We start from the raw sequence: 14,709 nt of genomic DNA, 5'->3' as shown, positions 1-14,709 counted from the left end.
ATTGATATCAGTAGATATTTAGGAACACATGTTAATATATATTTATAAACATGTGCATAATTCAATTATTGAGTTCAATAAATGGAGTTTTCTGGACGATGCAAACACGTTCACCCTACCGGTGCACCTGGGCTATGCTTCCAGTTCAAAGTGGAGTCCGAGTTTTTCATTTATTTTTGTTACTTTGTATGTATTTTTTAGTTACTTTATGTTCATTGTTGTGTCTGTCTGTTTTCCTTGTCTGGTCTTTGTCCCTGGATTACATTCCTTTGATTTCCTCTAGAATCTTGGTTCCATTAGTTACTCTTCAAGACAAAACGTATGTATGTTTATATTTGCTCTTTGGGCAATGCCAGTCTGCGTCCATACTTGCCCCTCAGATAATTACAGTCTGTGTCGACACTTGTAATATATATAATTTAAAACTTGATTGAGCCAATTATTTCCTTCACTTAGACACCGCGTGACTGATGCTAAAAATAATCTTTCTATAAAAATAAGACACAAACTAATATATCAGTCACTTTTTAAGCTCTCGTAAAAGTACATAAGACTATAGGTTATCCTTCCTACTTCATTTCTTAGTCCTCTAGATAAGTCTACACCGGAATCACTTGCCTTTTACTAAGATAAGATTGTACCGTAGTCAAGATGTCGTGTATTCTATGGTTCTGTATACTATCAATTTTCCGACAGTGTTTTGGTTCAATACAACTCCAACAAAATCAAAGTACAGATCTGACTGATGTTGAAAGACTTCTTTTGTGGTACAATGCAGAAAATGAAATATTCCAAACTGAATTAAGACGATTGAAAAGTGACGCTAAGGAACTTGTTCAGACATTCCGTGACAGATCAGGACGATCTAGTCACGAAGAAGGTTAGTAATCCATAATTGGTATGATAAAAATAAGAATTCGCCTAGAAAACAAAATACCATAAAAACCCGCATAAAAATATTGTAACAAAAGAGTTTTCTTCATGTTAGTATTATTGGATTGATAAAACTTATGTTCGTATCTGTGTGATGCCCACATTTTGGTTACATAACTTGAAAAATGGGATGTTTCATACACTTCAGGTATAAGATCAGCCCATTCAACCCACCACATTGGCTTTACTGCATCAATGGTTCAGCACAACGAAAACCTGAGTTTACAGGATACAGTTAAATTCCAAAATTTAATCACTAATGATGGTAACGGTTTCGATTCTATTTCCGGGATTTTCCGAGCTCCTATTGCAGGTTTATATTATTTTAATGTTGTTATTCTGAGTCATGTGACAGAAGACATGGAGACTGAAATAGTAAAGAACGGTGTTGGAACGGTCAGAACATATTCCGGAGACTCAACGACATGGAATTCTGGTACACAATCTACGACTCTATATCTCGAACTTGGAGATGAAGTTTGGGTACGAATATTGTCTGCTGTTCCGTCAGTAAATAATGGTAATGTCCGTGTTTTTGGATACGGCTTTTCTTCTTTCTCGGGGTTTCTAATATCAGAATAAAGATCAATCAATGCGATTTTTATTATTGTTTCCTTAACTCAAACCAAGTAAACCTATTCTAATATCTAAAAGAATGTTATTTTGTATTGAAAATCATGATTTAAAATCTATACTATACTAATGTATACGGGAGGATTAAGCGAAAGGCATTCCTTAGACAAGAAGTTTGGAACAAGCAGAACAGACCAAGACCAAGTCACACAACACAATTAACTGGAACTCTTCCTAAAAAAAAACAACACAAGCACAAAAATATTATAACACATACACGTACAAAAAATATGATAAATGAAATTCATAGAAACGACAAATGATATAAAGAATGTCCTCATCATATTAAAAAAGGGGTTGAAATGCCAAAATTTAACTTTCAAAATTTGACTTATTTCTTTGTATTGATATTTATATTTGTTCTCACGATTGCTAGGTGCAAACGATGTGTTACTTCACTGTAGTCATCACTGTCCACGATTCACTTTCGATTGGATTGGTTATTTAATTTCTAAAGACCTGGCGAAACACACCTTCATCCTGTATACAGTATAATGGGCCATTACATGAATTATTTATGCAATTTGCTTTCGAAGAAGACTATTGAAGCGGGCCGATAGTTGGTACACGCGGTACACGCGAAATTGTTCACCCATATCTTAAATGTCTTTTAAAACTGAGTTCCGTGTTGGTAGTAGGAAACTAATTGACGTGAATTTATAGCCCTAACGCCAATCAAAATATGATTAATTGTGGTTTTAAGCATTGATGAAATATTTTAGTATGGTATATAAATGGTTACTTTAAAACTTGAAAATAACTCGACTAAGTATCAAAATTTGAGAACTTTTGAAATCGTTTGAAATTTTGAATTTTGATATTAAAACAAACTTTTAAACTGAACATACACGTTCGATACAGAAAAAAGTAGACATTTGTTATTCATTTTCCCTTTCGATGATTTATTTTTGCGTAGGCCCAAGGTATGCAGAAAACTCCCCGATGGCCTCAGTAGACAAAAGAATTGGTATTGTGACATGTAACAAATGCCCCAGTGTCTTCTATCGTCTTTTTAAGACTGATTGAAACGAGGAGTTGGCCTCTGAGGAGTTGATTTATTTTCAATTGTATCATCGATATACCACAAAGTGATCTTCAGTTCCTCCTTTGTACTCCTTAGTATTCGTCACATCTGCACGAAACTATACGCCTGACCTATGTCTAAACTTCATTCATTTTATGAAGAAAGTTTGGCCATATCTGCGACTGACATTCGCTCGGATATACATATAAATTGATTGTCATCTTGCTGGACGCTGCTAATCATAAACTTTTTAGACCCGTTGGCATAACCGAAAACGAACAAGAGTGACGTGTCGCACAGTATTTAAAGGACTAAATTAACTTTTTCGGCGGCTTGTATTTTGTTTGTACAAGTAGATTTCATTTTAACACATTCCATTTTGTGTATATAAAAAGGACTAAGTAATTCTTACTTAATTCCTTCACTCTTATGCTGCTGTTTTTTATAGCTGATCTGATGGAATGGAAGGAACATTATTTAGCCTGATCCTTTGATCTCAGTTTCCGAGATATATATAGAAAGGCCTAAAAAAATTCCCAACGATGTTAGTCGTTCCCTCCGCGGGATTCGAACTCGTACCGCTGTGACATCTATGGCAACACCGCCTGCACGAAGTCCAACGCCCTAGACCACTCGGCCAGCTGGATTATACAAAAATAAAGCATTCGCTGGCCGGGTCATTCCTCCTCGTAGGATTAATCTAGGGCTGTAACTTAGTACACGATGGTGGTACGGGACAGTTTATCTAGGTATTATTATGTAGGATAGAGGATCAAATTAATGATGCATGTCACAACAAATCAATAATATACAACGTCTCAGAATGTGACGACTCTATTCGCTACACTGCTCCATCGGATCAAGATAACGTAAACTTTTAGAAGGGTCTAAAAAGTTCACAACGATGTTAGAACTGTCAAATTTGGTCGTTCCCTCCGCGAGACTCGAACTCGCTGTGACATCTATGGCAACACCGCCTGCACTAAGTCCAGTGCCCAATGACCCGCTCAATAAATATAAGCGAACAAAAAAAGGACGGGAAAATCTGTATTAAATACATGTACTTGTGCAAGTGTCCTTTTTTGGTTCGCTTATATTTATTGATAATTGTCGAAAGTAACTAGTATTTTTAATTTTTTGATGAAATTTAGTGGGAAGGTTAGGTATAATATGAAGAAGTGCATGAAGGAATATAATTACAATCGAAGGACTAATCCAAATTACGGGTTTTATATGGTAAAACCTTATAAGCGCAACTTCTCCTAAATCGCTCATGGGATTTAAGTAAAATTCGATGGGAAGGTTAGGTATCATATGTAGATGTACACGATGGAATATAATTACTGGTGGAGGACCCTAAAGGGAGATAATCCAAATTAAGTGTTTTATATGGTCTCACTAATCACTTCCGGGTCAAACCCCCATTTATGTAGTACCAAAAACACAATGAACCAAGATCTATGCATTGTAAATGCTTTATTGTTACAAATTGGTAAGCCCCTCATGCATTTATTTCGATTACGATTGTCATATTAGTCATGGAAAGTGATATTACCTAAGTGATATTACCTTAATTTTGGACTTGATTAGTAATATTTATCGATCTATTTCGGTCTGTTTACATTGAGATTTGCAAGTCGTAACGCTTAATTTTTTTTTTAACAACAAATAATATTCTTTATTATCAATAAAGCTTGTCACAGTTTACGTCAGAAGTCCAAGCACCTTCTGACGCTCCCTGTTCATAATCACTAGTTACCCAGGGAAGTAAAAAGTGTCAAAATAAAATATTTCAAACATAAATTTACTAATACATAAATACATTCAACTTAACATACAATATCACTTCTAATAGTTGTTTAATACATAATTTTTGATGAATATTAATTTTGAATTACTATTAACTGAGTTAATTGTAGTCTTCAATTCTTTAACAAAGATATCAAAAGTATTAACATGTTTGGTTCTATGTTCAGATACATAGTATGCTTTATAAATAGAAAAACCTATTATAGTTAATAAGAGATTTAACCAAAAATATGTTTCATCAAATATTTTATATCTCAAAACAAGATGTTTTAAAGTAATCTCAAAATTCATGTTACATACACGAAGAATTTCTTGTATTTTTGTCCAAAAATTATCTAAGCACGAACAGGATATAAAGTAGTGAAGATAATAAGAGAAATTGCACTGAATATTTTGAGTTATTTTCCACTTACATAATAGTTTTCTGTTAGGAATTATGAATTGTAGAAGTTTCCATCGAAACATCTTCAATTTGTTTTCTTGTAAATAACCAAAAATAAAATTATAAATGTTTGGCATAAAAAACACGTCTTTTATATCAAAAATTCTTAACCATTTGCTTACTCCAATAGAGGATTCAAATTTTTTAACTATAAATGATTCATACAATATCTTGTTCGAAATATTTTTTACATTTATATCTATATTTTTCCAACAAATTTGAAATCTTTTAAAATGAACCACACTCTTTACAGAATTTTCTGATGATAAAGATTGTTTCCATTCGAAAGGTATGGCTTTTTTCAAAGTTTGAATTTCTGCTATCCAGTTAGATTTGTTTTTCAATTTGCTTAAAATGATTTCTTGAGATATGCATCCATTTGCATCTATTATGTCATTTATATAAATTATATTACTTTTAATCCAATTATCAAAAATTACAGGTTTATTTTCAAATTTAATATATTTATTATTCCATAATATTTGTTTTCTTATTTCTGTGAATGTAGTAGGTTTTTCTTGATTGCCCCCACCTGATAAATTCCAACATTTTAATACTTCATTGTAAAAACCAGGAATATCTTTAAAATATTTATGTTTTATACTATTATCATTATTCGTCATAAAAATTAACCAATTTGTACCAATACCATTAAAATATTTATGAGGAATAACCTTCCAATTTACAATTACTCCGATAGCTAATCTTTGCACCCACGCGGCTTTCAATGAACAAAAATAACTCCTTATGTCTACCATTCGCAATCCCCCTACTTCATATCTACCAATAATTGTATTTCGTTTTACTTTATCGGGTTTATTATCCCATATAAATTTAAAACATCTACTTTCTATTTCTTTAATGTACACTTCTGGTACGATACAAGTGGACCCTATGTATGTAAAAATTGGCAAAACAAGTGTTTTTGTTATTAAAATTTTTCCTAAAATTGTTAGGTTTCCCTTTCCCCATGTATCAAAAAGTCTATTCATCTTATTTATTCTATTTTCCCAATTTAATTTTTCACATTCTTCCCTACAATAGCCAAAATATACCCCCAGAGCTTTTACTGGATTTATAGTCCAACTAATTCCTGCAACTTTATCTTTACAAGATTTTAACTTCCCTACCCATATTCCTTCCGTCTTGTTTCGATTTAATTTTAAACCATAACGCTTAATTTTACGTCCTGTTGAAATGATACGGTTAGCTGACGCTATTTATGATTATGGTTCCTTAGGAAAGTATCCTTACTAGATGTTGAGATCATTATATGTATGATTTGTATTATTTTTATTAGCAAATATTGCATTTTCCTTTCTGGAGAAAACACAACTGGCGATCGCTATTCCTCCTTACATTTTACCGGGACATTGCACGTGTTTGTAAGAAGTATTCTGATTGGTCAGTGGTTATGTCATCAGCATATAAGAAGAGGCCTACTTTCGGCTTCAAGCAGATTCTAAATCTCAATAGCTGCTTGAGCAGTCACTTCCGAAGCCAAAAACAGAACCATACCAATCTTGGCTTAGTATCACTATGAGTGATAACCACCAGACAAAATCTGAAGTAGGCATGGTATGATACCTATTTACATATGCGAATTAGCCATATGCTTGGATGAGTCATCCTCCTTTGGGGTTTCCCCTGTTAGCCGTCAACTTGGTTGAAATTATATACCGTAGGGAGAATTTGATTCAAAGTTATAAATAAACTTCTAGTGGATGATTACTCACCAGATAACCTTCTATGAGTTGTATAAAACCTTCTGTTGGCTTAAATTATTTTAAAAACCAACATCAGGTACTGATAGGATACTAGGACCAAAATGGGTTTTAGAGGAATAGGCTACTGACTTTGTCATGTCATTGTTGTACTGAAAAGAAGATTATTTATTCATATAAAGGTTATGAACCTATCCTGGCTTTGTGTTGAATCAACCAAATACCAAATCAAAGGGAAATCAATCAAAAATCCATGCAAATGAATGTTTCGGTTTGGCCTTTTTAATCAATACAAATAGGCCACTCGGACTGAAAGGCGCCTAAACCGTTACATCATTTGTGTGTATTCTGATCAATAGTAATTAAAATAAAGCTGAGAATGTGTACTTTAAAATCATATTTGTGATTTACAACAAAAGTGTATGATATTGTTTACACGTGTGAGTAATTTGCCTCCATGCTGTCAGTTTGCTGAAAATGCAAAAAATGTGGATTTTCAGTATTATTTATTCAAGTAAATTTTGTGAAGAATTTCTACGATCATCGTACCATTATTGAAAATTACTTGTTAACATGTAAAGTAATGGAAATGTTAGAGGTGGTTAGTGAGACCTATGCTAAAACCTTGTGAGCGCAACTCCTCCTAAACCGCTCAAAAGATTTTGATGAAATTTTATAGGAAGGTTGGACATCATATCATGTAAATGTGCATGAAGGAATATAATTACTGTTAGATGTTGACAATAGGAAATAATCCAACTTTCGTTTTATATTTAAGTCCATTTGAAGCGGGGTATTTGCTTTGTGAGCTTGTTCACAATATTTCTAGTTAATTTGGAGAAACGGATAAAATCTCTGGATTCATCAAATAATAAGACCTTTCTATTGCTGATGGGTCCTAATGGTTCTGAGTTGAGACGCATTAGTGTGTTCATGCTTGATGTGTGTCCGAAAATATATCATCCCAGGTTTTTTTCTGTTTTCTTCCCTTACCCAACCGGTGCGCCTGTTCCATATACGTAAGTTTTAACGGAGTCCGGTTCGTGTATTTTATTGATTAGTTCTTCTATGTGTTCATTTTCTAATAGTTTATTCGTTATATTCGTCTCTTTTCAGTCTGGTATTTGTCCCGGATTATGTATATCATGTTCCTCATTCTAATTATAAGATCATCCTGCTATTACTTTCCTGGGATGATTCTATCTTCTCGATATAGTTTAAGTATGCCTTTCTTAAAACTTTTGAAGGAACAATCTCCTGGCATCTCATTACGTTTACATAATCTGTCCCTATCTGCATAATGTTCTTTATATCTGGTGTAATCTTTGACGAACTGTCTCTTCGGGGCGCCGAATGGTACTCTTGTGGTTTTGTACTCATAATTCAATTCTGCACAGACAAAAAGGGAATTTTGTTCAACAAAAATGAGTTCAGATTAACAAAATTTATAACAGACTACAAATTTAAATTTCGTCATACAAAGTAATCTTTCAGTGGACAAAGGTTACTTTTGTCGTGACAAAGTTCATTTTTGTATCACAGACTTTACTTTTGTTACCTAATTTGAATATTGGGTAACAAAAGTCATTTTTTATGCAAATTAGTCTAGTTTGGAATATGTGAACTACTTTGCATACAAAACTGAGAAATATTATGACAAAATATTTTGTGTTTACAAAATTGAATTCTGTCGTAACGAAATCACTTTTGCATGCAATTTAACACAAAATTGACTTTTGTGACACAAAATTAACTTCTGTGTTAAATTTTTACTTCTGTCTCCACAAAAATAATTTTATTTACAAAAGCACAGGATGCTAACTAATTAAATCAACATTTTGCATACAATTTAAATTTTGTCTCACAAAACTGACTTTTGTTATTTAATTTCCATATCAGGTAATGAAAGTCAATTTTCTATGCAAATTAGTTTTGTTTGGATTATGTGAACTACTTTGCATACAAAACTGAGAAATATTATGACAAAATATTTTGTGTTTACAAACTTGAATTCTGTCATAACAAAATCACTTTTGCATGCAATTTAACATAAAATTCACTATTGTGTCACAGGAGTCATTTTTGTGTCACAAAAGTCAATTTTGTATGCAAATTGATTTACAGAATCCTTTAGATATTCATACAAAATTGACTTTTGTGACACAAAATTAACTTTTGTGTTAAATTTTTACTTCTGTCTCCACAAAAAATAATTTTAATTAAAAAATCACAGGATGCTAACTAATTTAATTTAATCAACATTTTGCATACAATTTAAATTTTGTCTCACAAAATTGACTTTTGTTATTTAATTTCCATATCAGGTAATGAAAGTAAATTTTCTATGCAAATAAGTTAATATTAAGCGTTGAAAGGGAAACTAAAAGCTGAATACACCACTAAAGATAAAGAAGTAAATACCAGTGGAAGGAAAGATGGGAAGAACTATGTTAAAAGCCTACCCATGAAGCAGATGAGGCTTCTATGCATGTTGAAAGCCTACCCGTAAAGCAGAGGAAGCTTCTATGCGTGGTGAACTCAGTGTAGTATGTTGAAGGCCTACCCGTGGAGCAGAGGAAGCTTCTATGCGTGGTGAACTCAATTTAGTATGTTGAAAGCCTACCCATGAAGCAGATGAAGCTGCTTCTATGCGTGGTGAACTCAGTGTAGTATGTTGGAAGCCTGCCCATGAAGCAGAAACAGCTTCTTTGCGTGGTGAACTCAGTGTAGTATGTTGAAAACCTATCCGTGGAACAGAGGAAGCTTCTATGCGTGGATGGTGAACTCAGTGTGGTATGTTGGAAGCTTACTCATTGAGTAGAAGAAGCTTCTTTGCGTGGTGAACTCAGTTTAGTATGTTGAAAGCCTACGCATGAAGCAGAGGAAGCTTCTATGCGTTGTGAATTCAGTGTATAAGATCTCTAGGAGACAGCTTCGCGGAAAATCAAGTAATAGCGATATACCAGAGCAAAGCAAGGATGGAATGCTACTAACAACAGATAAAGATCAGTTACAACGTTGGTAGAAAATTTCTGTAGCGTCTTTATTGTACTGAAGACAACCAAGATGCACCAAATATACAGCCATTTCGTGATCCATTAGAAATAGATACAAGAACAAGAGGAAATAAAGGTGAACAATAAAACAACTCAAAAATGGAAAAAAACTCCGGACATAGACAACATCAGCACAGAACTAACAAAGGCTGACATCGAGACTTCAAGTGATATTTTACATCAGTTATTTTCAAATATATGGGAAAATGAAGTAATCCCTACCGATTGGGACAAAAACATTAAATTATGAACGAAGTGAAGGAGATTCACTACTTTATATTCCCAGTAAAGTATTCCTCAGAGTGATTAAGAACAGAATAGCATGTACCATCAATATAAAGCTTAGAAAGGAACAAGCAGGATTTAGAGAAAACAGAGGATGTATACACCATTTATTTACACTAGTTGTGGATTGGTGCATGCGATAAACTATAGGAAATGTAAACACCGATATCAGATGGACATTCTGCTCTTTTCTTAAAGACCTGGACTTTGCTAATGATATTTGTCTATTGTCAAGCAAGAGAGATAATTTCCAACAGAAAACAACCAGATTTAATACATGGACTCAAAGTAAACACTCGGAAAACCAAATTTATGATAGTCTACGATACTTCAAAAAGAACAGCAATTAAGATCAAAAACACAAGCATAGAAGAAGTTGAGAGCAGTACGATAAGCAATAATTGCTCTTTGGCTCTGAGTGTTGGAGAATAATCAAAAGTGACGTTAACAAATTGGCTGCCCTCCACAATATATGCTTGCGAAAAATCTTTAAGATATGGTGGCTGAATAAGATATCCAACAAAAGAATTATATCAAATGACATCTCATAGAGACATTAGAGGGGAAATCAAAATCAGAAAGTGGAAGTGTATACGGCATGTCTTAAGAAGAGAGGCAAACAACATTGCTAGAGTTTCGATAAGATGGACTCCAACTGGAAAAAGGAAGCGTGGGAGACCAAAAAATGGATGGACTAAGTACATAAGCAAGTATTGATGCTTCGGTAATTTATAACAAGATATTGTGTAACTGTTGTAAATACTGATGGCAATGTAATACAAGTTTAGGTAATGTAGCATACAAACAAGCGTACAACTCATTTTGCAAAAAATATAAATACATTGTACATAATACATGTATTCATTTTGAAAATATATTAATATGTTAGTAACTTTTAATTTCCCAACAAGTATAACATCTTTTTACAATAAAAAACTTTTTATAAAATAGCGTCATCATATATAGATGTATATTTTGGCTTAGTTATGGTTTTAAAAGAATATGTTTTGACACACTTAAGACGCAATACATCATGCAAAATTGTTTAAAACATATATTACGGTCATATTTCCTTTGCTGACGTCTGTGCTTTAATCTGCATATAATGCGCTGCTAGGGAGCATTACGTTCATTGGTACCGGTATGACATCCAAGGCAAAACGGCTTGCACTAAATCCAGCGGCCTAGACCTCGGCCAGCTGGGCTATATAATAATATAGCTTTGGCGGGCTGGATCATTCCTGCTCGTAGGTTTTATCTAGGGCTGTAACTTGGTACATGATGTATGATAGTCTGGGACAGCTCATCTAGGTGTTATTATGTAGGAAAGAGGATCAAATTAACGATGCACAATAAATCAATATTATACAAACGTCTCAGAATGAGACGACTCTATTCACTACACTGCTCCATCGGATCAAATTGATACAGTCTAGGGCGCTGGACTTGGTGCATTCGGTGTTACCGTGGATGTCACAGCGGTACGATTTCGAGTCCCGCGGAGGGAACGACAAAAAAATTGCTTTAAAAATTTGACAGTTCTAACATCGTTGGGAATTTTTCAAACACGTCAATGCTTACGTTATCTTCCCTGTCAACTAAAGATGCGTACCAATATCATTTTGTGTCAATAGCTTGGAGTAGTTTGTCTAGAGGTCCCCATAAAAGTGTTGCCTAGAAAATTGAATGGTGTCGGTTTAATCATTGCATTTTAGCATTTTAGTTTGAGAAAGTCTTTGCAAATATGTTTACGCAGAAAAACATTTATAGTTGTGATTTTAAATTAACCTAATTTGTAACAAAACATATATGAACATTTTATAGAGACGGGGAACATGTTTTAGCAAAGTTTTCATTGTTTCATTGTTGGAGAATAAATAATCTAAACCTGAAGAATACATTAGCCTAAAATTGCGACGAAACATTTATTACTAGGTTCCCTTGTAAACGAAGGTCATTAAATGTCATTTACCCCTTATGACAAGTTTTATTTGGATATTTTGATCGGTGGAAACCGGCAAAGGACATTCGATTTTTTTGGTAAAAATTATATATCGAACAAACAGTTCCAGGTTCGGTGTCGAAAGCAGGGTTTTTCTTGTGATCTTTTCTACTGGAAGTAGCTTTTTAGAAACTGTCCACGTACAGTCGAAACTCCCCAGCCTAAGTTTAATTGTAGTCATACGCGACTCAAAGTAGTTATATCCACCAAGTGGCGCTACAAAATTGCCAAATATTACTAGAAATAAAGAACAATAACTCTGTCAAAATTTTTGGCGCAAAGCGTAGAGCTAGGAAAAAAGTAATGGTAAAAATTTCAACCAGTAAATTGATAATTTTTTAATTGAATCGGTCAAATTCTGGACAGATTCTTCCGCCTAGTACCTCCGAGAATTTTCTTTTGTGTAACTAACTCATTCATATCTCCTCTTTCAGGCTGTAAACGTTTTATTTTGGAAACGACAATCAAATACTTTCATATTCCATACTTGCGACGAAAAATGTGATCATTTTTTTTCTCGTTGGACAACAGAGCTTTGGAATGTCGTGATACTCAGTTGAGTCATACCGAAAATTTAACATTCGTAGCAACAAGCACACGGCATTATAGAGATAGATTGACGACAGGCTGGCTCCGAAGTCAGAATAATATGTCCGTGAACTAGCACATAAAAACTCCGGTTCAGCGTTTCGGACTAGTACAAAGCAGGATCTTATGGCAAGCCAAAGTGGACAAAAATGAGCATTTTCTAATATTAATTTTTTTTTTAATATTACAAATTCATTTTCTTATATTACAAATTCAATATGTAATATTACAAAAGGTAAGATATTTTATAATATTACTAAATCGGGAATTTGTAATATTAGAAAATGAATTTGTAATATTGGAAAATAATTGTTTTCTAATATTAAAAAATGATTTTTTAATATTAAGAATTCATGTTCTAATATTACAAAATATTGATTTTTGTCCACTTTGGCTTGCAATAGGATCTGTTTGATTACTCACAACGTTTTTGTCATGAAATGCATGAAATATCTAAAACATTGCAACCAGTTATTTTTTACAACCCTAAACAATGAATTGTTAAAGACATGAATTTTGAGCGAAATATTTGGTAATATGTCATTCATCATGACGGACTTAAAAAGATGTGTCGTCATGTGGAAAGTTTTGAGCGAATGTGTAACAGCAGAATGATTTCTAGTAAATGGTTTTCGCCGAGAGAATTATAACCGTGGCCAACGGATCCTTTTGATGCTTACAGAGAATTGATATTAAGTTTTACATGGACAAATGTTTCCAGCGCTCGATAAGCTGCACTTTTGAATATACTATAATTATTAATATTTCCCATTTATATCCTATATAATCGATACATATTAGAGATTTTGGTTGGACTTCCTAGTTAGGTTAGTTATGGTTTGTCAGTTTTTATTTGTGTCGAATCTATCAAGAAAGATCCGGTTTCTTATCAAACATACTATTCATTCTCTTGTGCAGTCCACTGAAACTGTTCAATGCAGCTTTTTGGTCAAGGACGATCAATATTTATTGGGGCTTTGGATCTCCTTCTAAATATTATAATATGTCCTGAGTGTTTAAGTGTATCAAGTGCTTTAATCGCAACAGAACTTCCTTGTCGGGAAAGATTGGAACGAGAGATTTAATTGGTGCAAGCAGAAGAAAAAACTGTAGTAAAGCACTGAGTGATATTTAATGCAATATATTGGTCTTTGAATCGAAATATAATGACCGAAAAAGAAAAGAAGACAAGAACACGAACACATTAAAGATTGAAGTCTTCGAAGTCGCTAATCGTCAAATATTCTCTGCCACTGATTTTGACTTACTTTCAACATCCGAAATGGCACGATTGCGATATGCTCTAAAATCGGATGACTTCAGCAGGCTCTTCAAAATATTATTTGTACGGTAAAGATGAATTTGCTGTAAGGTTCGGTTGTTTTGTTGTGCGGTATAACCAATTTTGTACAATTTCCAGATTCATCAAATAGATACATCTTAAAAGAAAATTAAAAATAATAATAATAAAGAATTGACATATAATCTCGAGGACGTGGCTTATCATTAAGAACGCTCTACTTATCATTTCGATAGTTGTATGCGTGCATACGGGCTTGACATTTCGGAACAGTTACGAGTTTACAATGCCAACAATTATACGGTAGTACATTTTGGGTACACGATTTAAGTCATATACAATATATCAAATCAAAATGCATAAGTTACTCAAATTATTCAATTTGGATTGTCGAGAGGTGCTCTTTTTCGAATATCCGTAGGTCGATAGTTTTATATATTTTCATATATATATTTGATATCAATGATTATTTTTTCTGCATCAAGCACAGGACGCGAGCAAGAATGCATTAATTATAAAGCACTTCCTAAAGGTCCGTCCCTTGGTGCCTCTTGCAGGTAAACAACTAAAATATTGTAAATAGAATTAATTTCAATATTGATCATTTTATAGACACCTCCTCTGCTGGATAACAATGTGATAATAGCTCACACAGCCCTCCGTTCGGGCCAGGTGAGCTAAAAACAAACCAACTGTTGTCAATAGAACTTTACACACAACTCTTTAATGACAGTAATGTGATTCCCATTCGGCCAGGAGATTCACCATCAAAAAGAACCATCCAAAGGAAAACTATTGACTAAATCAGAATGAATTGAAATATGATGTCATTGCACATTAATTACTATTTCGAGTAAGGGGACGACCATTTGATTCTGATAGTGGGCTGCCATTTTTTGTCGGGACACAATAT

General features: G+C 33.5%; 1 protein-coding gene across 1 annotated transcript; it reads left to right on the top strand.

Annotated features, from left to right (window-relative positions):
- Window positions 1–543: 543 nt before the first annotated feature.
- LOC148622474 (complement C1q tumor necrosis factor-related protein 3-like) lies at window positions 544–1,531 on the top strand. Its single transcript, XM_088574048.1, has 2 exons — window positions 544–880; window positions 1,082–1,531. The coding sequence occupies exons 1-2, from the start codon at window positions 652–654 to the stop codon at window positions 1,513–1,515; spliced, it is 663 nt and encodes a 220-aa protein (XP_088430174.1). The 5' UTR covers window positions 544–651; the 3' UTR covers window positions 1,516–1,531.
- The last annotated feature ends 13,178 nt before the right edge of the window (window positions 1,532–14,709 follow it).

The sequence above is a fragment of the Perna viridis genome, chromosome 3 (assembly GCF_037379345.1).
Source record: "Perna viridis isolate PV_CMFRI_1.1 ecotype Kerala chromosome 3, ASM3737934v1, whole genome shotgun sequence".
Lineage (NCBI taxonomy): Eukaryota > Metazoa > Mollusca > Bivalvia > Mytilida > Mytilidae > Perna > Perna viridis.
Note: the sequence above shows the minus strand (reverse complement) of the source record. Positions and strands in the feature narration are given on the sequence as shown.

Bases quoted from the DNA above. Each gene is read 5' to 3' on its own strand.
- LOC148622474 (XM_088574048.1), top strand. From the start codon at position 652: ATGTCGTGTATTCTATGGTTCTGTATACTATCAATTTTCCGACAGTGT. The intron at 881-1,081 runs GTTAGTAATCCA...CATACACTTCAG, and splicing joins ACGATCTAGTCACGAAGAAG to GTATAAGATCAGCCCATTCA.